At 43.6% G+C, this 20713-nt stretch overlaps 1 protein-coding gene across 3 annotated transcripts in view; it reads left to right on the top strand.

The window, feature by feature from the left end:
- Positions 1–18488, top strand: part of ARIH2 (ariadne RBR E3 ubiquitin protein ligase 2) — a 28289-nt gene extending 9801 nt beyond the window's left edge. For all 3 annotated transcript variants that reach the window (XM_052678894.1, XM_052678895.1, XM_052678893.1), the window contains 13 exons: positions 5348–5415; positions 6766–6829; positions 8854–9001; positions 9701–9822; positions 10722–10831; positions 11576–11693; positions 13065–13115; positions 13210–13231; positions 14726–14877; positions 15956–16099; positions 16439–16507; positions 17454–17537; positions 18003–18488. In XM_052678894.1, the coding sequence (XP_052534854.1) occupies positions 5348–5415; positions 6766–6829; positions 8854–9001; positions 9701–9822; positions 10722–10831; positions 11576–11693; positions 13065–13115; positions 13210–13231; positions 14726–14877; positions 15956–16099; positions 16439–16507; positions 17454–17537; positions 18003–18074 (1224 nt within the window). In that variant the 3' untranslated portion in view covers positions 18075–18488. The remainder of the gene's footprint in view (positions 1–5347; positions 5416–6765; positions 6830–8853; positions 9002–9700; positions 9823–10721; positions 10832–11575; positions 11694–13064; positions 13116–13209; positions 13232–14725; positions 14878–15955; positions 16100–16438; positions 16508–17453; positions 17538–18002) is intronic.
- The last annotated feature ends 2225 nt before the right edge of the window (positions 18489–20713 follow it).

Genomic DNA, 20713 nt, shown 5'->3' with positions numbered 1-20713 from the left:
ACCTGAGATCTCCTCTCTTCAGTATGTCGTGCACCGACAGCGTCATGAACCTTATGCAGTAACACTGGTGGCATTTCTCTTTTCCAAAACTGCTCTCTGCCTCCTAAACGTGACTCCAGTGGTCACAGCACAATGCCTCTGTATGCCTGAGGGTGAGTGATGGTGCAGACTCAGACCTGCAGTAAGCAGGGCTGGTGTGTTGCTGTGCATCAGGGCCGCCCTGTGGTACCGTGCTGCCAGGATCTCCAAATTGCATCTCTTCCACCAGTGCAGCCTGCCATCTGTGGTCAGCAGAGGGACTGAAGTGTCAGACAAATTCTAAGCAATGCAGTGAGTGACATTTAAAGAGAAATGACTTTTTCTCTTGTTTTTTTGACCATGACTGAACACGCAAATCTTTGGGCAGGGTATACGATTGTTTTGTTGTGACTTTGTCTTTTTTCCTGTGTACTAATCGAGTTCTGTTCTGAAAGCAGCTTCTAATGCCAGAAACCTGTGATGGTTAGAAGGGACTTTGCTACAAGCCTTTGAACACGACGAGTGCTTACAGCAGCTAGTGGCTGTGGCAGCCCAAGCCCTGCAGCCGTGGGACTTTCCTACCAGGATTGCGTGTTGGAAGCCTGCTTAAAAGAGCATTAGATAAAGCAAGGATGAAAACGTGCTCTAAAAGAAAGCTCTTTGGTTGGCCCTTTTTGTTTCTTCTTGATTCCTGATAGTTCTGCAATTTTCTGAGAAATCCTCCAATAAAAACAGGGCAGTCAAACAGTTTTTTCCAGCTCAGCATGAAGGGAGTCAGATCTCCTTTCCACACAAGGAATGAGTATCAAATAGTACTTTTTCCATTTTGTGGGTCACTTTTTTTGCTTCAGTATCATTAAGTGTGAAGGTATTTTTTTTCCTCCACAATATTCCATTCAAAGTACAGTTTCTTTTTGAGGTGTTACTGTTCTCCTCCCTGTCTGCTCAGTTGAGTTTCCTCTATTTTTCCCATCACTTCTCACCAAAAGCAACAATTTCAGAAGCTCTTGCTCTGTTCTCGCTTTTCTGCAGACTCGGGTGTGCTTTTAGAAGTTCTGACACACAAACTAATATTTTCATAATTTCTTCCTTTTCTTGTAGACCTAACAGAAAACTATTTCTGGATTAGAAGAAAAGCCTCTCGAGATTAATCCTATTTGCTTAGCTGTATTTGTATAAAAACCTTTGGCAAGGGGAAACATGAGAAATAGAAATTTCTTTATGCCAAGGTAGTGTTCATCGTGGCCAGGCATTTCAGTGCAGCCCTGGTTTAACACAAACTGTCAGCTTGATGCAAAGCCAGGGGGTGTCAGCTCCAGCAGCTCTTCGTACACCAACTCGTTCTGACACGACTCTCTATGAGAATCATGTGAGGATTTTTTTTGTTTTAAAGTTCCTGATACCAGATCTCTGCAGAAATGTGGATTGAAGCAGACCTCCAAAAAAAAAAAATTAAAAAAACGGGCCGTTCCTTAGAGAAAATTGAAATGAGCTCCTAAGATATGCATGCTACATCAATATGCATGAGCGATTTCTGTAGAATATAAGCTCTACAAAAGATGGTGTTTTTTTAGCGTTTAGGAAACATTTCTGTCTGAATGAGTGACTGTCAAAGTGGCGTGTTTGAAAAGCTTTTCTTCTGTAGAGAGATGAAACTTCAGCTCTTCAAATAACATAGCTTATCAGGGAAGCAAGCTGAGGCGTAGTTGTCTTTGTGCTTTCCAGTCCCAGCAAGGTACCTGCAGAGCTTCTTTGCAAATCCTTTTGATGTTGCCTTGTCCAAGAGTGCTGTGCTGTTTCTCATACTTCTGAAGTGTGAATTTTGCTTATCTTGGAGAGTGAGACCCCAGGAGGTTATCCTTGAGACAGAGAAATCACTATTCTCTACTTCAAAAAAAACAAATGGACGTGTTTAATGTGATGATGTTTCTTCTTTGTCCTACCTTCAGAATCTAATTTTATCCAGCACAAGGTAAATTCTTCTTTTATAACTCTGGAAGACTTCCTCTTAAGGCAGAGCAGTTTCCTCTTGGCGCTCTTGCTATCATTATTAACACTGTGCTGCTTTTCCATTGCAGCACTAAACATGAGCATTGGTCACGTTTGGCCCATTTCTGACAACCTGCAATCCTCTGTCACTAGGATGACAGAGTTAAGCTGATGCAAGAGGCTTCTGAAACGACCACGTTCCTCTTGGAAGGTGAAACTGGTCCCAACCAGTCTCATTTTCAAATTTCTGCCCACCCTGGATGCAGAGAAAGAAGCCTGGTCTTGAATTTTCTCCAAGTTCAGCTTTTGTCTGAGCTGATCTGTGATCAGCTTGCTGTCTGTAATAGTGAGAAAATGGGGGAATGCTGAACGATGGGAGGATAATTTCTCTTTGTGGAGATTGTGGTCAAGCATTGGGAGGTGCTGCCTGGGGAAGTGGTGGAGTCCTCATGGCAGGAGGTGCTTAATAGCTGTGTGGATGTGGCACTAGGGGGTGTGGGGCAGTGATGGGGCTTGGTGATCCTGAAGATCTTTGCAAATGTAAAAGATTATGTGATTACATGATTCTAAATAAAAACAGCATGATTATTGTTGTCTGATTTCAAAACGTTCTGGAGTACTTAAGTAGAAGCGTTGGCACAGTTTTGCTATCACCGACAACAGCTAAGATAGAAGTGCAGCATTCGAATGCATTGCTTTCTACACCATGGTCCACAGAAGTGCTTTTCTGTAATGGCCTGCTGCCAGCAGCACATTGAGTGGGCCATCCCACAGCTTCTTTGTGTCTTCTGAAAAGAGAGAAGTGTAAACTAAGTGGAGTTTTTCAAAGATAACTTTTTCAGTTTGTTTTGTGCCTGAGATGAGGCATTACTGTTCTTGGATAATGTAAAACTCTTGTGCCACCCAGCTGATAATAGGGGATCACAGCTCTTCCTGAAATATTTCATAGGTTTGAGGTCTTTCATTGTATAAAACTTCTGACTGTCCAGAAAATGCTTTGCTGTTGAAAACCTACTTGTCTTATGCTTGTTTTCTTCAGTATCTCCAGTAGTATTGGCCCCCAGTGGTTTCCACATCTGCAGCCTGAATTACCAGCCTTGTTGGTGAGCAGGACGTGGGCTGTCTTGTGGTGAGACTCCACCTGCTGTAATCAACAGGCAGAGCCCAGCCTCATATATTACCTGTTCCTGTTCCCTCTGTCTGTAGGGTGTAAGAACAAATCCTTCCATGCCAAACAGACTGGCTCTGGGACTTTGTTTGCAAGACCTCGTGTGCTTCAGAGGGAAAGTACCAAAATCCTGTGTGTTGGGGCTTTTGTGAAACTGGACTCACATCACAAACATGACTTTTACTCTTGAGTGCTTTTATGACACAAGCAATAAAATGAGCATTACAGCTGGTCCCATCAGGGCTTGTAGGCAGAGCAAATTTGGAATGGTCACAGGAGCTTTATTCTTTGTCTGCTACCACGAACAAATGAATGCATGGCTGGGAAGTGGGCTTTGGCTGCTGGGAGGAGTTGGGTTCACAGGCAGGGCCAAAAGGGAATTTCTTTGTGATAGGATTTCTCTGAAACATGTTCTAGAACAAAAAGAAATAGCTTTGCAGAATCCCTGCTCTTGATTTCAAGTTTCTTCAGAGATAGACTGCTTCTGGATCTGTTAACCTGGCATCCTTCTAGAACATTAATTCTGTGTCTTGCTAAGCGATTTGATTCAAAACCATTCCACTGTTAGGCTAGTTTGTTAGATGTAAGGAGTGAATGCTAGTGTCTGTATTCATAATTTCTCATTCTCAGAAGAACTTGTTAATTACCATGTCTTCTGGGAACAGACAGCTCTGCCCCTTGTTCATGGAGCTGTGATGATGCACCTCAGGCTGTGAAAATGCAACTGAAGAACTCATTTTCATGTGTTACAGATGAACTTCCCATTTAAATCTGGTGCTCTTGTTGGTTTGTTTGCTTTTGTCAGGGTGGTTTTCTTACTGCTACTGGGAAATAATTTAGTTACTATTAGGGAGTGATTCGTTAGCATGTGTTTTGCATTTGCAGGAAGCCTGTCTTGTAGAGACCACGTTGCTGATGCTTTCCACTGAGCAGAGCTAGCCTGCTGGCTGCAGAAAGGTGCCTCGCTGCCCCACTCTCCTCACAGCAGCACCCAGCTGCCTCCTCAGGACGCTCCCCCTCCAACCTTCTGACACTGACAGATGGCAGTGCAGGGTCGGGGCCGTATCTGATGGCAGCAATAGGTCAGTTGTGTTGTGCTGCACCTCTTCGAAGGGCTGGTTTTAAAAGGGCAATGGATATGTTGCAGTAGTGAGCAGAGCCTGTTTTATAGGAGTGAGCTTGTTTTCCTTCCGGGGCTGTGCAGGATCATTTGTGGCTGTGTTACCAACGTGTCAGATTCCATGATTCACCTGAAGTGGGATTCGAGATGGCTCATGGCTTCTCAGCTGATGATTGGGACTGACAGCTTGTCAAAAAATAGAAATTAAAAAAATCTCTTCCTGCAGCTGGGTCAGAAGAAGAGGTGTTTTCTGTATGTGCAGCAGATGGATGCTGTGGTGACAGCTTTTCTTGGAGCAGGAGAGGCAGAGCTCCAGGAGGGTCATTGAGGCACAAAGGGTCCGAAGGCCAATTTTCTTCTGGAATAAGCTAATACATAGAACCAAAGTAGAACTTGTTCACTTGTACCCTTGTAACATGACTTCTCGTGTTGTGTTGCAGTATTTCAGAATGCTTCTGGCTGGCACAGTCTGTGCTAACGCTTACCAGGAGCCCGTATGATGTAAGCCAGTCTGCATGGCAATAGTCCCTACCAGAGGACGTTTCCATCTTCCTGCTCTGCTCTGGTGTATAACGACTTTTTCTACAATGAAAGTCTGGGGAAAAAAGATTGTGGAGAGAGAGAGAGAGAACTTTTTTCCCCTGCCCGCCGCTATCACAGCACAGCTGTGCTTGCAGCTTGCTGCAGCTTCCCCAGCCCTGTGAGCGGTGTCAGCTGCGCTGTGCGGAGCGAGGACCTGACCCCAGCTGCCTGGTCCTAGCGAGGGGTGGCTGCAACCAGGGCAGCTCTTCAGTTCATCCTGCCTTTCCTTGATTCCTTTCTTCTGGTGCTGTTGTGGCTAAGTGTGTGAGTTACTTTAGGTACATCTGTGCTTCATTCCAACTTGTGCACCACAGCTACACTGGCTGTAAAAATTATATCTAGTAATTTAATGGGAATTGAGTATCACTGTTTTGCTGTCTGCACGATTTATTAGTCTTACAAGAAAATTGTGGCCTTAAGCAGAAGTTTGTCCTCAAAATATACTTCACTTTTTGTTTTTTTTCTCCTAGGTATCGCATGCTGTTGCAAAGCTTGTGTTAGTTAGCTTCCACTGGCAAATCTCAGAGATTTTGGAAAGGTAAGTAACCTTATTTATTCTGTGCTTCATGCTTTTCCCTCTCTCTGCAAGAATGCTTAGGGTGTCCTGTAGTGTATTTTGACAAGCGCCTTTGAACCTGAAAGCAGGACGCACGGCATGTCAGGGAGCAGAGGAGGAATGCTGTTTGCTGAGGCTGTGCTGCCTGCAAAGAATTTGTGAATAAGGAGATGGCAGTGTCAGCAAATGTCTTTCAGTCCAAGGAATTATTGACATGCTGGAAGCTGCGCTGATATGCTGAGCTTAAACAACAGGACTGAGAGTGCTGCTATATTTATTTAGAACACATAGAGATAACATATGGTCTGTTTTGAACATATGATCTGTAAATCATAAAGCAGCGCTGAATGTACAATTTATTAATACATTTGCTTTGAGGTTTTTGTTCCTTCTGAACATAAGTGATGTTTTTTTCCAAGCTGAATAGCGTTTGGAGAGCAAGAGCAGATGCTGTGAGAGAACTGCTGAGTGCAGCCCCTCTGTTGCTTGGGCAGCATCACACTGCAGTGAAGTCCTCTAGCTGATTTCAAAAGGAGAGTTCAGACTCTGCCCAGATATACATGGGAAGTGTGTCAGGAGGCACTGCTGTCTGGCAGCCCCTCCTGAAAGTACTGGCTCAGAGCTGAGCATTGTCTGAAAATAGAGAGCACATCAGGCTGACTCATTCTGCTGTGCCATTTTTGGCCCCTTAGCCACCAACTTCATCCAGAGAACATATGGGAAATGCACCTCATGTATGGGTACTGTTGCAGCATCTCTGGAACTGACTTGTCTGTTGCTATGCATCCTGTGAGAGCTTTTCTCTGGGGAGTGTGGAGGGTGAGATTCCTGCACAGCAGTCAAGGTGATTGTGCAGGTTGACTAACAGGATTTAGTCAGGAGAAAGCACAGGGAAGGGCTTAATTCTGCAACAGTGACTTTGCAAGTTGTTCTCCTGTTGATCTGGTCCTCAAACTTCTGTCTTGGTATGAAGCAGCATGATCAAATTACAGCCTGCTCATACCCCCCGTGCAGCTTTGTATCCTTGAATTCACTGGTGTTTTTTTTTTACTGGAGATTGCTCTATGATAGCAATCACTAACAGCAAGATGTGTTTACCTTTAAGGCTGCTGACAGACAGCTTTGTATACCTAAAAGGTGATAATCTGTCATAAAGTAAATATTTAGCTATATAGCAGACTGGAGCCAAAGCAAGACCTACACAGGAGAGCTTGATTTTGCAGAGGAATAGGAGACAGGCAGGAGCCTCAGCAGAGCATGTTATCATGGTGATGGAACAATGCAAAATATATTCAGAAGTGGATTTGATCATTTTTTTAATTGTCTTTTCAGGCACAAGTCAAATGCTGCCCAATTGCTAGTAGAAGCACGAGTTCAGCCCACCTCATCCAAACATGTAAGTATGCTCACTGCTTGGGTCTGTTCCCCTTGGCAGAGAAACCTCTGACCCACCTCATTGGAGGGCTGCATTACTGATGGGCCTGTCCCATGTTCACTCTTTGCAAACGCAAGGTCCTACACCCTAAATCTGCTTGGGGTTGACTTTTTAAAGGGTGCTGCTCTGCCTAGCAATGCTTAAGCCAATCTCCCAGTGGTGTTCTGGCTTGGGCCAGCAGTAGCAATACTGGAAACAAATGCTTACCTTTTGCAGCTGGGGCTGTGGGGTCCTTGGATACTTGTTTTTTTCTCCTTTAAATAGAAATGCTCTGTTACTTGTTTACAGAATTCGTTCCCAGAGTGTGGTCCAGTACTCCAGGAACACATTGCAATGTGTTACATTTTGAGTGATAAAATGTTACATCTGAAAAACGCGGTTTAGGCTGTGGGAAAGAGGGATTTTTAAGGACCTGAAAGCCTGCTTTGGCATCTGAGCTGACTTGTAGCTGACATAGAGTCAAACACTAATGCAGCTGGCAGCAGTAAGCTTCATGGACTCAAATTATCTGTCTAGAGTCCAGAAAAAAATCTTTGTTATTTGACATACCTCAAAGGAGTACGTGTATTTTGAGATTTGTCTGAATAATTTGTCATTTAAGTACCCTTCATTGCAATGGTGATTTCATTTTTGGAGGAATGAAGTTACAGTTCAGAGGTTAATTTAAGTTTGGCAAACTTGGTTTGATATGCAATACATTGAGATCTATTTGTATGTGCTATGGCAAGTTGCTCTGTGGTTCAGCTCCAAATGCAAAATACTGATATTTCTGGGGAGTTCTTTGTGTATGCTCATACTATAGAGCATCTGGCCTTGTAGAGAGAAACTATCATGGTAAGCTCAGAGAGATAGCTTTCAAAGTTTTGAGGTAATGTGCTTGCTATTCAAGTTGAGCAGTTGATCTGGCCATCAACACTGCCAACTTAATGAATCTTGTTTTGGTCTGCTTAGAACAAAGTCGCTCTATTTCTTTTTCATGTGGTCATGCTACAAAACAGGCTTTACTGGTCATGTGGCTGGGTGGGTGCTGATGCTGCTGCATCCCTGGCACAGAGAGCTACTCATGGAAGCTCACTGCTGTCTCGCTAGCTTCTCAGAGAGTAACACACGTTTAAGTAGATGAGCAGTGATTAGGTGACTTATCTGTGAAAGGGGAAATAGGAGCTCAAGCTTCTGCTAATAGCATTGTAGAACCTCACTTTTGGTAATGCTGTGCTAGACAGTCTTTCAGGTCCCAAGGGTGAGCCAAAATGTGTGAGAGGCTCTATCTGTTTTCTGGGGGTTAGTTCTGCACTACCTGCAGGGAGACCAGACAGCTTCCCAGTGAAAGAGTACCAGAATTGTGTCTGACTTGAAACAAACCCTCACAGCTTAAGAGATGAAGCTATTCTGCCAAATGTAGTATAGGCAGAAGTGATGCAAGAAAGAAAGTTCCTGAACTTTCTGATGGTCCATAAACAGTCTTTTCTCTTTATAAACATCTGGCATGCAGTACCTTCGTTTGTGTGTCCAATATGATACCCAAAATTACAATCAAGTAAAAAGACACTGCTAAGTCTGCTTCCAGCTAGAGCTGCTCTCCCAGGCCTGTGGAACAGCTATTGAGTCCAATCCAGCTAACAACAAATCCCAGTAAATTCAGGGAAGAACTGAACAAAAAGGACATACACAGTGATGCATTTACTCATTTTTTAAACAAGGAAGACGATAGAACTAGGAAAACAAAGGTGAACTTTGGGTAGCACTAGATGAAAGGCAGGAGCTATTCAGCGGCTTCATCCGCTGCGCTCCGTGAGCTTGACGAGGTTCATGAGAAGGGCTGATAGTGGGGGCAGGGCAGCACGCCGGTCACTTAGGAGCCTGTTCTGGCTTGGAGCTCATCCGAGGCTGCCATGGCAAGGAAAGTGCTGCAGGTATCTGTGGATGAGGTGAGAATACTCAGAGCTGCAGTTGATTTCACTGTGATGCTGCTTTGTCTCTCCCAGGCAATGGTACATTCCTCCCATCACTGCGCTGTGTGCATGCAGTTTGTCCGGAAGGAGAACTTGCTTTCTCTGGCTTGTCAGCACCAGTTCTGTCGCAGCTGCTGGGAGCAGCATTGTACAGTGCTTGTCAAGGATGGTGTTGGAGTTGGTAAGTTCAAGGCGGATTTGGCAGTGGATCTGTGTTTGACATCTTGGTTGCTCTGCAGGTAACGGTCTGAATTGTTTCTCAGTAATGAGAAAATGGAGCATGCAATGGATATTTGTGATAAATTTCACTTTAACGAGCTGTTTTACCCGAATCCCTCGTTAGTGTTGGCATACTGCCTGGAAAGCCCTACTCCTGCCTAACAAAACCTGCAATTCTACAGATCCATTTGCTGCTCTTCTCCCCCTTCTGATCTCAAGAGCATGATTGTAACAAATGAGAAGTCAGAAATCTGCTGTATTTTGAGATTGCATCTCTTTGATGCATTGTTTTGTTGCCCTGGAAATTCTTGTGGATACAAACACGTGTTCCATTTGTGTTGAGCAGAAGCCAGTAGTTGCTGGGCTTGGTTTGGGCTTCTCCTGGCCTGTTATTCTTGCTGATATGACAGTAACATGCAGTTGAATCCTGGTTGAAACACTTACTGCTCCTGAATACATTTGTGCCCTATCATCTTTCGGTGAAGACAGTTGGGCTTCAGCTTTTCAACGGCCTTGATACATTCGATTGATCTGTTTCACAGTTGTGTCCCTCTTGCTACAACAACAGATGGCACCTAGGAAACTGTGTTGAATGCTATCTCTGTGTCTCTGATATTTAGTACACGTTGCACTGTGCTGAAATGTTGCCTTCTTTTCTCAGGGGTCTCCTGCATGGCTCAGGACTGCCTACTTCGGACACCAGAAGACTTTGTTTTTCCATTGCTGCCTAGTGAAGAGCTGAAAGACAAATACAGGCGCTACCTCTTCAGGGACTATGTGGAGGTACTGTCTTTTTCACAGTTAAAATACCCTGGATCAATTCACCAATGACTTGCAGAAATCTTGTTTGAAGTGTCTTGCATCTCTGATTAGAGATGCAGTGACTACAGTGGAGTCGTCCTTCATAAGCATGATGTGGCCGCTTCTGTAGGGCGGCCTCACTGGCGAAATGCTCCAGCAGGTTGCCAAAGTAAATTCTTCTGTAAGGTCACCCAGGAACTCGTTGGCTGGTGCTGGACTCTTTTCCTGAAGTAGAATTCTCAGAATGTTTCAACTGAGAATCTCAAGCTTCCATCTCAGTTTTGGCCTCCTCCTTACTTTTATGTAGATATTTTAGGTTCTGGCAAATAAGTCTCATACTGCAGTAGAGCCCAACTGGATTGGTTTGCTTAATAACATTTCATTAGAGATTTATTGAAATTAAGGCAGACATATAAGATTAAATTTGTAGAAAGTATTCTGGTGACTGAGAGCTCAAAGAAACGGGAACAGTATGAAAGAATAGTGTCACCTCTCTTCAATATGTAGAAGGAAACAGCCACCACAAAAAAGCAGCTGAGTACAATTTAGGTTATAAAATAAGCATGGGGAAAGAGCTCAAATAGAGTAATAAAAGTGTTCAGTATCTTCGTGTGCTCACAGCCACACGTGTTGCTGTGCTTACTTGGTCTGTAGTCCTCCATTTGAACTCCTTGTTGTGATAAGTGGCTAACATCACCTTTCCTGATGTGGGAAAGGTTCGGCTGCTCTGTTAGGCAAGATCTGGTAACAGTTTTTAATATCTTTTCCAGTAAGAAAACACACTTGTCTTGTGTGTTTTTATGGGTAGGAACAATTAGACTTGAACAGATAAATGCTGTTCTGCACCCTTTGCTGATTTTACCACATTGGTGTGTTCACAGAGCCATTACCAGCTGCAGCTGTGTCCTGGTGCAGATTGCCCTATGGTCATACAGGTACAGGAGCCAAAAGCCCGGCGAGTGCAGTGCAATCGTTGCAATGAGGTCTTCTGGTAAGAAACAGAAAAGGTTAAAGATCACGGGGAAATTGCTGTCCTCAGAGCTACTCCGTTTGCTTGCCAATAGGTTCAGTGTGTGAAAGCATCTCAAATGCTCTGCTAAAGTTGTTTGTAACCTGAGTTAACTTGAGTAACTGGACACGTAATGTCTGACTTCTGCAGGTGGTCAGCCTTCCCCTTGCTCCCAAAACTCCTTGGGAGCTGGGTGTTACGACAATCAGGCAACACTGATCTTGAGTAATGAAGGAGTTAAAAATCTTTTGTCCTTTGTTGGCTAGGTTACAAATTCGGGTAAAGCCAGAGTGAGTGGTTGAGATTCTGGTAATGGATGTAGAGATTTTTAAGTTATCTGCTGGTCTGGTGGTTTTAGGCTTTTTACAAGGATTTGATTACCGGAGTATCTGGTGTGTTTTGAGGCTAGAGTGAGAATACATTTTTCCTAAATAGGAACATTAATGTTCCCTGTTGGCTTTGAAGTGTCCTTGGTCATGTTTATGTCAGAGAAGGCCTCTTCATTCATCCCAGTGCTGGTTTCTGCACATCAGAATGGTGGTTTATTAGAGCTCTCACTATGCAGCCCTCAGCCTTTATTTTTGCATTCTGCTAATACACTGTGAATACATTGGCATCCCTTCCCCTTGCTCTGCTTCACAGACTTTGGTCATCAGGAATACTTCAATTCTTGAGTCATTTCTGTGGAAATGGATATGTCATGCCTTTTTTTTATCTCCTGTTAAGCTTTAAGTGTCGGCAGATGTACCACGCACCCACAGACTGTGCTACCATCCGGAAATGGCTCACCAAATGTGCAGATGACTCCGAAACAGCCAACTACATCAGTGCTCACACTAAAGATGTAAGAACAAGTACTGGCGTGTCTTTTCACGTCCTCTAGTCCTGCCTGGGAATCCTACAATTCTTCATATATGTAGCATTTTCACAGGCTCTAAATTCTCTCGGCTCTCTGGGGACTGTGTTACTACAAACTGAACGCACTGGGAATGCAGACAGTCCAGCTGACCTCCTGCAGTAAGGACAGGATGGTGGTCTTGGTTCCTATTCCAGGTCTTGTGTGAATGTCTTTGGAAGCCAGCTGTGCTGCCCTCCCACGGGCAAAAGGCAGAATTGTGACTGCTTGGAATACACAGCAAAGGTGTATTTCAAACCGGGGGAGAGGGTGTAGTAAATGCAGGTAGTGAACTCTAGTGGTGCTCTAGTCTCAACATCTGTGTGGGGGAAGGTGAGGGAGATAAGGTCCTGATTTGGCAATAACAACAAAAGGGGGTGGATGAAATGGATAAATTGTATTCTGAAATACTTCTGGTGGATTTAAACCTGAGAAAGAGAAACTGTTACATACTGTGTACTCTATCTTGGAAATATCTTTAAAGATCACAGATGTATTTCTTTTAGATTAGCTGTTAGCAGACTGGGGTTTTTAATGTCTTTTGGAGGATTTTGTGTCCCAATTTCAAAACAGTTCTTAGTTAACTAACTAAGAACTTTTACTATTTGTTTTTACTGTAAACGGTAATAATAGTGACAGTGCTCATTAGGCACCAGCTTCAGTTGTGCTAGGAAAGTGAGTACTTCGTCTAGAGATCCTAAATACCATTTTTTCTTTAGAGAGGTGTTAGCATGTGATGGCAGTCTTTCTGCTATGCATCTTTGGAAATGTAAGGCTCTTTTATATTCAGCATGCATTTTACCTGTCGTTGAAATTTGTAAGAAGCAACAAAAGTCACTTCTTTCTTTGTACTTGTGCAATCAAAACAATGCTCTGAACTCAACACTCCAGAGTATCAGAGAACCACTGCTGCAGCAAATAAGTGTGCAGCTCTCACTGTGGTCCTACAGATTCTCTTCTGCTTGTTGTCATCTGATAGTGTCAGGATACAGAGCTAGTTATCTTGTAGTTAAAGTAGCTGTGGAAGCTACTGTCAAATGTGATCTCATTTATGTCTCTGTGCCTCATCAACTGCTAATTGGTAACACGGTGAGATTTTTAGTTTTACGAGGTGTAACAGCAGCAAACCTGTTTTCTTGAGCAAGCAGTCTGGTGCTGCTGTGTAACATCCCTGGCTTTCTGCCCCCTTTCTAAATCTTTTCATACATGCATACAAAAATAAAATAAAGAACACAGGTAGAATTGTCATGCAAACATTGTCATTCTCAGAAGGTCTGCTGGAGACAAAGTTGGGTCTAACAAATGCTTATGTTTCCCCAGTGTCCGAAGTGCAATATCTGTATTGAAAAGAATGGAGGCTGCAATCACATGGTGAGCAGTTCCCTGAACACACCAGATCTTTCTTTCTCTAAGCAGAATTTTTTTCCACTTTCCACTAACCAGTGCCTCCTGTCTTCTCTTTCAGCAATGCTCCAAATGCAAGCATGGTAAGTAAAATTTGGAAACAGTTTTCCCAGCAATGTGTTTCAGAGATGTTCTCTTTTTGTGTGTAATGAAGATGAATTGTGAATGCTGACTGCAATATTTTTCCCCTCATAAAATGTGGACAAGGCACTAAATTACAGACTTGTGATAGCCTTTTTTCCCCCTCACTGGCCGTAATTTTGATTAGCTTCTGATTCAGTGCTAGTTTAACTCCTTCTCCCTGACATCCATTGTGTAGGAAAATCTCTGTCTCTGCCGTAATACCAAGAGTGGAAAACATCCCAGAGGAGAACATGAAATGCTTTCCCTGTAAATCTGCTGATTATCAGTTGAAGATACTGGCTATCTTCTCAGATCAGCTTAGGTCCTTCTGGTCTCCGATGGAAATAATGAGACCCAACCCAGATGAAACTGCAGGAGCTGTGAATTGTTCTGCATAACATTCTCTATTGGACTGCCTAGTCCACCGCTGTGCATTGAGCAGCCAGATGTCTGTGGACCATTGTGTGCTCCTCTAAAAGCCTGTTCTTTTGTAGATCTTTTCATGGCAGAAATAATTCCTGTTGCCTTGGAGCAAAATAATTTGTGTTCAGGCCCTCTATATTAAGTGTGCTGCTAGGAGATATTATATTATCAGAACCTTATTTGGATGATGATTAAAGACTGCTGTCCTCTCTCATTTCCTTTGCGTTGGGGTCCTCAGCAGCACTGGATGTGATTTGATGGAGCTCTGTGACAAGAGTGAGCAAGCAAGTGCCAAGGTACCATGGTGACTAGCATTCAAGAAGGCTGGTGAACTCTGGAAATGCCAATTTCAGTCCCTTAAAATGAGTGACACAAAGTGATTATTATTTTAGCAACTTAATCTCCATCTTTTTTCCTTTCCAGCAAAACACTCACAGCCTCGCTCTGAAACCAGGAAACTGTTATGTGGGTTTTGCTATTGTTCTCTTTCTTCCACTTTCTTCCCAGTTCAGTGGCTCCTAACTTGAAGTGTCATTGACCACTGATATCTGAAGTCATGCAGGTAGTTTTCTCTTGGAGAGAGCTGAAGGCAGATTTTATTTGCATGAATTAATTCACTCTTGTACTTGATTGTTCATATTTTATTCAACCAGAGATTCTCATGGTGCCGTATGCCAGAATGAGGTGGATGCAATTCACAAATAAGACAACAGCCTTCCTCTTCTTTAACCTGGAGTGACAGCCTATGCAGAGCACAAGTTCTGTGCATTGGTCTTGATGTACAGAATACAGCACTTCAAGGTTTACTTTGTATAGTTGCACAGGAGGCTGTACAACGAAAATCTTCCAGACAGGCTGGTATTTTTGGCTCACTGTTGTGTTCTGTTTTGCAAGATGATACAAAAATGTATGTTTCTTGGCTTAGCACAAATAATGAGAACAGATGAGCTATGTCTCCTGAATCTTTTCTTTCTCAGCCTTATGTTTTTTTTATTCTGTGCATCATAGTGGAATTTCACTGTTTTCTGCAGACTTCTGCTGGATGTGTCTGGGAGACTGGAAGACTCACGGCAGCGAGTACTACGAATGCAGTCGGTACAAAGAGAATCCTGATATTGTAAACCAGAGTCAGCAAGCACAGGCCAGGGAGGCCCTTAAGAAGTACTTGTTCTATTTTGAGAGGGTAGGAGACATCTCTTTGGCCAGAGCTGCTGTAGCTTTTTAATGCTCCCTGCCTGGTGCAAAGGTCACTGCCAGCAATCTCCATGCAAGAAACTGCCCAAAGAGAATCTGTGCTGAATTTTCAGGCCCCGTTCTTTCTCACTCTATGTCCTGCCCTGTGGGTCCTGTTCAAACCAGTAGTGTCATCCCTAAAGCAAATTATACTTGCTCTTGTGTTTCCTCGTGCTAGAGAAAATTGGTATTACCTGTGTGCCACTATACTGTTTTCCTGCAGGCTGAGTGCCTGCAGTAGATTAATATTACTCCAATCATTTCCTTTCAGGACTGCAGAACTTTTGTTACTTGCAGCATATTTTCACTGAGACAAAGAATAAACGAACTGTTATGTTCAAATTCCTTTGGCTATAGCAAAGTTTTCCTAAAGGACCCAGAGTGCTGGGTGCAACTTTTAAAAAATGTGATTACACAATCTGTATGCACACAGATGTTTCAAAGCACCTGGACATACAATGTATTTCTAGAACAGCATCTCTGCAGGAGAATGTGATAGAGGTACAGTGCTGCTGCCCGTCAGTGCACTTGTTTCCCCATTAAAATGAATTTATTCTTTTTCATTCTGTGAGCCAACTCCTGTGTTAAAATAAACGAGTTCATTCTTGGCTCACTAGAACAAACAGGCTTTGGGACATGGTCATGTTCACAGTGTGCATGTGGATGTTGGAGTTCACTGAACCCGCATTTAAGTGTTAATTTCAACTCTTGCCCTTTCTATAGAAATTGTTTAAGTAAAGGAATCACCATTACTATCTATCCTGTTGTACACATAGTCTTTGTGCAGAGAGCATTCCTACTCTGAGGAGCTGGGTTTGCCTCTTGCTCTTTCCTGCTGTCAGTCTGTTCTATACAGCTTCCACTCCTTGCTATTGGAGCTGCTGCCTTGCTGTTCTTTCCCACAGCATGTCTTGCCTTGCTGGACTCCTGCCCCACTTCAGTTTCTGCTTGCTAGAGCTTATGCTTTTATAGCAAAGTATTCTGGTCTCATACCATTTTTTCTTTTCTCTTCTCCCCACCCTTTGCAGTGGGAGAATCACAATAAAAGTTTGCAGCTGGAGGCACAGACATACCAACGAATCCAGGAGAAAATTCAGGAAAGAGTTATGAACAACTTGGGAACGTGGATAGACTGGCAATACCTACAAAATGCTGCAAAGCTACTTGCAAAGGTGGGTAGCTGTGGCTTGTTTAGCAGAGAAGAGAATCCATGCACATGAATGCTAATTTCACAGTGCATAGTGAGAGGAAGGGAACTTGGGGGTTATGGGTATGTGAAACTGTACCTCTAGTCTAGGCTGTGAACTAGGCAAAAATCACCTGGAAGTGACCTCTGGGAAGACAAAGTATAACTGAATTTTTCCAAGGATGATGAAAGAAGCTGCACCATGAAGTGTCTAGTGTTCCTTATCAGAACATAGCTTCTTTGTAGTGGTTATGCGACTGACTGTGCTGACTTCAAAGTCTGAGACTCTTCTTGTTTTCTCTCTCTTTTCCCTGGACCCCAACAGTGTCGTTACACTCTGCAGTACACTTATCCATATGCCTACTACATGGAGTCTGGTCCCAGGAAGAAACTGGTAAGGTGTTTTGCACTTTTTTCACTTACTGTTTGTCTGGGGGTGTTTAGTTGGCAGCATGCTGGGCTGAATGAATAGCCAAGCATCCGCGTTTAATGCCAGAGCTTGTGCATCTGAAATACAAGTACTGAGTTTGAGGAAAGTGCAGGACAAGACTGTGTGCTTTTGCACCTTTCTTCTTTGCTTCAAATTGATCTGCTGCTCAATTGGTATTTTCCTTTGGCAACACTGCATTTTAACTAATAAGCACTTTATCCAAAAAATTTTGAAGCTGGGAAATGTGAGTTTGTTCTTTGGTGGGACTATCACAGGGCTGTGGACTGTATTTCCCACAAATTGCTGCTGGAGCATAGGTTTTCCAGCCTGGAATTGGTGTGTAGCCCTGCCTTTGATTCCCACTGCAAGTTCTTGGCAAGCTGGAACTTTCTATGGGCTGGATATGTCCCGAAATAGTCTTGAATTCATTGAATGTGTTGATTCTTTGACTCAGTAGTCAAGTAAAACTTGTTCTCCAGTCTCTTCCCATAGCATGTGTATTCTCTCAGGCTTTGACCACATTTTATTTTCTGTCTCACTGTGCTGGTAGAACAAGCTACTGCTCCCAGCAGTGGTTAGTAGTCCCTCCATTGTGCCTGCAGAGCTGCTCACAAGAGCATTTCCTGACCTGCTTATTGGCAAAGTGAGCTGAGTTAGCAGATATTTGTCACTTTGAGTGTTTCTGAACTGATATGATTAACTTTGAGTGATGCAGATTGGGGAGTATTCACACCAGGAACCTCCTGCAAGGCATGTGTAGCTAAAGATGGATAGGGAGGAGGCACAAACCTGCTCTTCCAGCACTGCTGTCAGCAGAACTCGTTTGTTTGCTCCTCAAACGTAGCAGGTTGAATGAAGCTGTTCCACTAAGCTAGTTTCTTGATGCTAACTCTAATTTTGCTGCTTGCAGTTTGAATACCAGCAGGCCCAGCTGGAGGCTGAAATTGAAAATCTCTCATGGAAGGTGGAGCGAGCAGACAGCTATGACAGAGGGGTGAGTTCAGCTTGCTTGAGCCTGCTGGCCAGATTTTGTTAATATCAGGCTTAGCACCTCTGTGGGAGAGCTAAGGCGGTTAAGTGAGAGTGCTGACATACTAGATCCAGAATCTCACTTTTCTTCCTCTTGCTGGTGGATGTTGTGGAAGTGGAGCGCTCTCTGCTTCTTGGGAGAGGAGGCAGGGCTGGAAACAGAACCAACAAAGCTTTGGAGGAAGCTGCCCATAATAGACCTCTGGTTAAGTATGGGTTCCTGAAGTGTGTACCTTTTTAGATAAAGCAAGAGCCATATAACTGCAGAGTGAGCCCATGTTTAAAAGGAATGAGGGCTGCAGTCTTGTGATTCAGAGCATATGTGAAGTATGAAGGTTGGTGATTGTCAGATTATTTGAATCCCTGAGCAAAAAAATTAACTCATCTCTGGGGATCTCACGCTAACTATTTCTGCCTTCTGTTCTACCAGGACTTAGAGAATCAGATGCACATAGCAGAGCAGAGACGGAGGACCCTGCTGAAAGACTTCCATGACACATAAAGCAGGAGAAAATGACGAAGTGCAGGGGTGAGAGCAGCAAGTGAAGTGATGGCAGCTTCACCGGGATAAGCAGGCACTGCCTCTGGGAGAACACGGCCAAGGACAGAGCCACCCCTCCCCTTGCGAGTCAGACACATGCAAACATCACATCTTAGTGCAGTTTGTTCTCTTATCTTTCTGTTTGTTTCCGCCATGCTAGAGGCCAGAGCTCAGGTTGGCGTATTTCCTGGGACATTTCCCTCCTGCGCTGAATGGTTTCAGAAGGGAAGGGAGTTTTTCTCTGAATGGCTGTTAATAGTATTAGATCAATACAATTTATGTAATTTTCAACGGTTGTACAATTATACAGACAAACCTTAGAATAACACACAACCCTTTTTAAAAATAAATTGGCAGTGGAGTGTTTTTCCTTAATCTGCTTGTAAATTTAATGGGCTTTTCCCTCTCTCCTCCTTCCTTCCCTTGAACCAAAAGTCCTCCTAGGCACTGAAGGAGGTTACAAAATAACTCACGTAGATTTCCTGATGCTCCGTTAGCCAGGACATTGTAGCATTGGCATTGCATGAGGAGAGTGGCTGGTGCTAAGAATGGCTGCTGCTGTGTCTGATCTGGCAGTACCAGCAGTGTCTGTGACTTAGTCTGATTACATGTGACGTCTCTTCTTGAATATCAGCTGTGCAAAATCTTGCTACACAAACAAAAACAAGCAGAGGAATTGTAGGGGAGAGAGCAGGTTATCTCTAAGCCAGGTCAGATTCTGCATTTGATAAATTTTAGGTCTTCCATATAGATTTTTTGCTTTACTTGTTTTTGTGGGGAGGGTGTTGTATTGCCAAAGTGAGTGATGAGGGAATAGTAGCATACAGATGTTATCAAGGCTTGAGGCTTTTGCAGAGTGAAACAATCCATGTCATAACAGCGCCATGCAATCTGGTAAAGAATATTTGTGCCTGCTGGGTGACATGGTTGAGAAAAATTTGATCCCATTAATTGATACGAAACTGAACTCCGCTACTTTATGAGGAGCAAATATTATGTACAACTCCCTGGCACATGTTGGACAGGCACTAAAATGCAGATGCACTGGTTGTGCAGAGCCTGCACCAAGCCAGGCAGACAATTAACTTGCAAAATTAATTTATTTGTATATTAGTATCAATACTGGTGGGAACTTACCAGAAAATTGATTGCTAGGAGCATGTGGAGCTTTTTTATTAACATTCTTTTTTCTAATGTAAAATATACACTAAAATAAAATTATGAAAGCCTAATTCATCTTAGTAGAGGTTAACATGAAAAAGGTTAATTAAATGCTGATGCTTGCCTCTTTGCTATAGGAAGCAGGCCACGTGTTAAGATTTCACAAGCATGTATGTCACCTGCACCAGGAGCACGCTGTACACAGCCAGTGAAGGTGAAGCTGGAGTGTCTGATTTGAGGAAATCACTTCTGTGGGGGACTTGTGGGGTTCTCTTCCATGCTGTATGTGGAAGCGTAACCTTTGATGCGTCCCTGTGTGTTGTTGTTATACAATTTCACTTGACAAAGGTTAAACTGAAGGGGAAAAAGTACTAAATTTGTGCATGTCCAAATAAGCTAACTGCTGTTGGAGCCTTTCTCATGTACCTGAGATGTGTGGGCCAAGTTTTTGCAGCATGTATAATTGGGCAGATGGATTTGAACAAGAGATGCTTGGTTTAAGAAGATAGCTGCCACCGAAGCTAATCCTGTGGCCATGCTTGCTCGTGGTGGAAAATCTCCATCTGAGAGGCCTTGCTCTTTCCATCTCCCCTCCCTGCTGTAGGATGTCTCCTCAGGAACGTGCCGCCAAAGCGCTGCTGGCAGTGGAGCAGGGATAGGAACAGAAGCAGCACCTGTACAAGGTCTCTTATGTTTCTGCTCTGGGCTGTTTTGGCTCCCATCTGGGCTGAAGCTGTGGGGGTAGGTATGTCCTTGCTCCAGCTTCTGCCTCCTGAATTCTTCATTCCCTCCTCTGCTCCCAGCAGCAGCATCTTGGTGCCCTGCTCAGAATATATTCCAGAGATTGGTCAAATGTACCTTTCTGTCTTCTTCCTAAATGCTTCTCAAAATTTGGGACACAGAGCAAGAAGTAGCTCAGAGGAGAGCTTGCAGAGACCGAGCAGTTGCAGTGTGTTGAGGTAATGTTTAAACTGTTCTTTGAAGATTTTAGCGTGCTTTTATCTGGGATAAAAGCTGGTGTTCTTGTTGTCTAAATGTAACTAGCATAATGCTCGGTCTCTCTGCAGAACAGATACTTGGTGTTTCCTAATCCCAAAGAGCTCTCACTTTCTTACATAATTGCCAGGCTTTGAGCTATACTAGAATGGGGTTTTGTCTCTCTCCACCTCCTCTTTGCCTTTCTCCATTGCCCCCACAAAATGCTTTGCCGTGAATCCTTGTTTGTAGAAAAACTGGACTATGTAGCAGTGGCCAAATGTGCTGAACAGACTGCTGAGATGTTGGCTGAGGAACGGTGCTACATGTTGCACTGAGTGCCCCTTAATTCTTTCAGAGTTTCTGAAGCTTTAGCCAGCAGTACTGTTTGCTTTCAAACAAATCACACCCTTTCTTAGGCTGGTGGTTGTCCTGGTTTGCACACACAAATCCCATTTCCATGC

The sequence above is a fragment of the Tympanuchus pallidicinctus genome, unplaced genomic scaffold (genome assembly GCF_026119805.1).
Source record: "Tympanuchus pallidicinctus isolate F22 unplaced genomic scaffold, pur_lepc_1.0 scaffold17, whole genome shotgun sequence".
Taxonomy (NCBI): domain Eukaryota; kingdom Metazoa; phylum Chordata; class Aves; order Galliformes; family Phasianidae; genus Tympanuchus; species Tympanuchus pallidicinctus.
The sequence above is the reverse complement of the archived record's forward strand: the minus strand, read 5'-3'. Positions and strand labels throughout refer to the sequence as shown.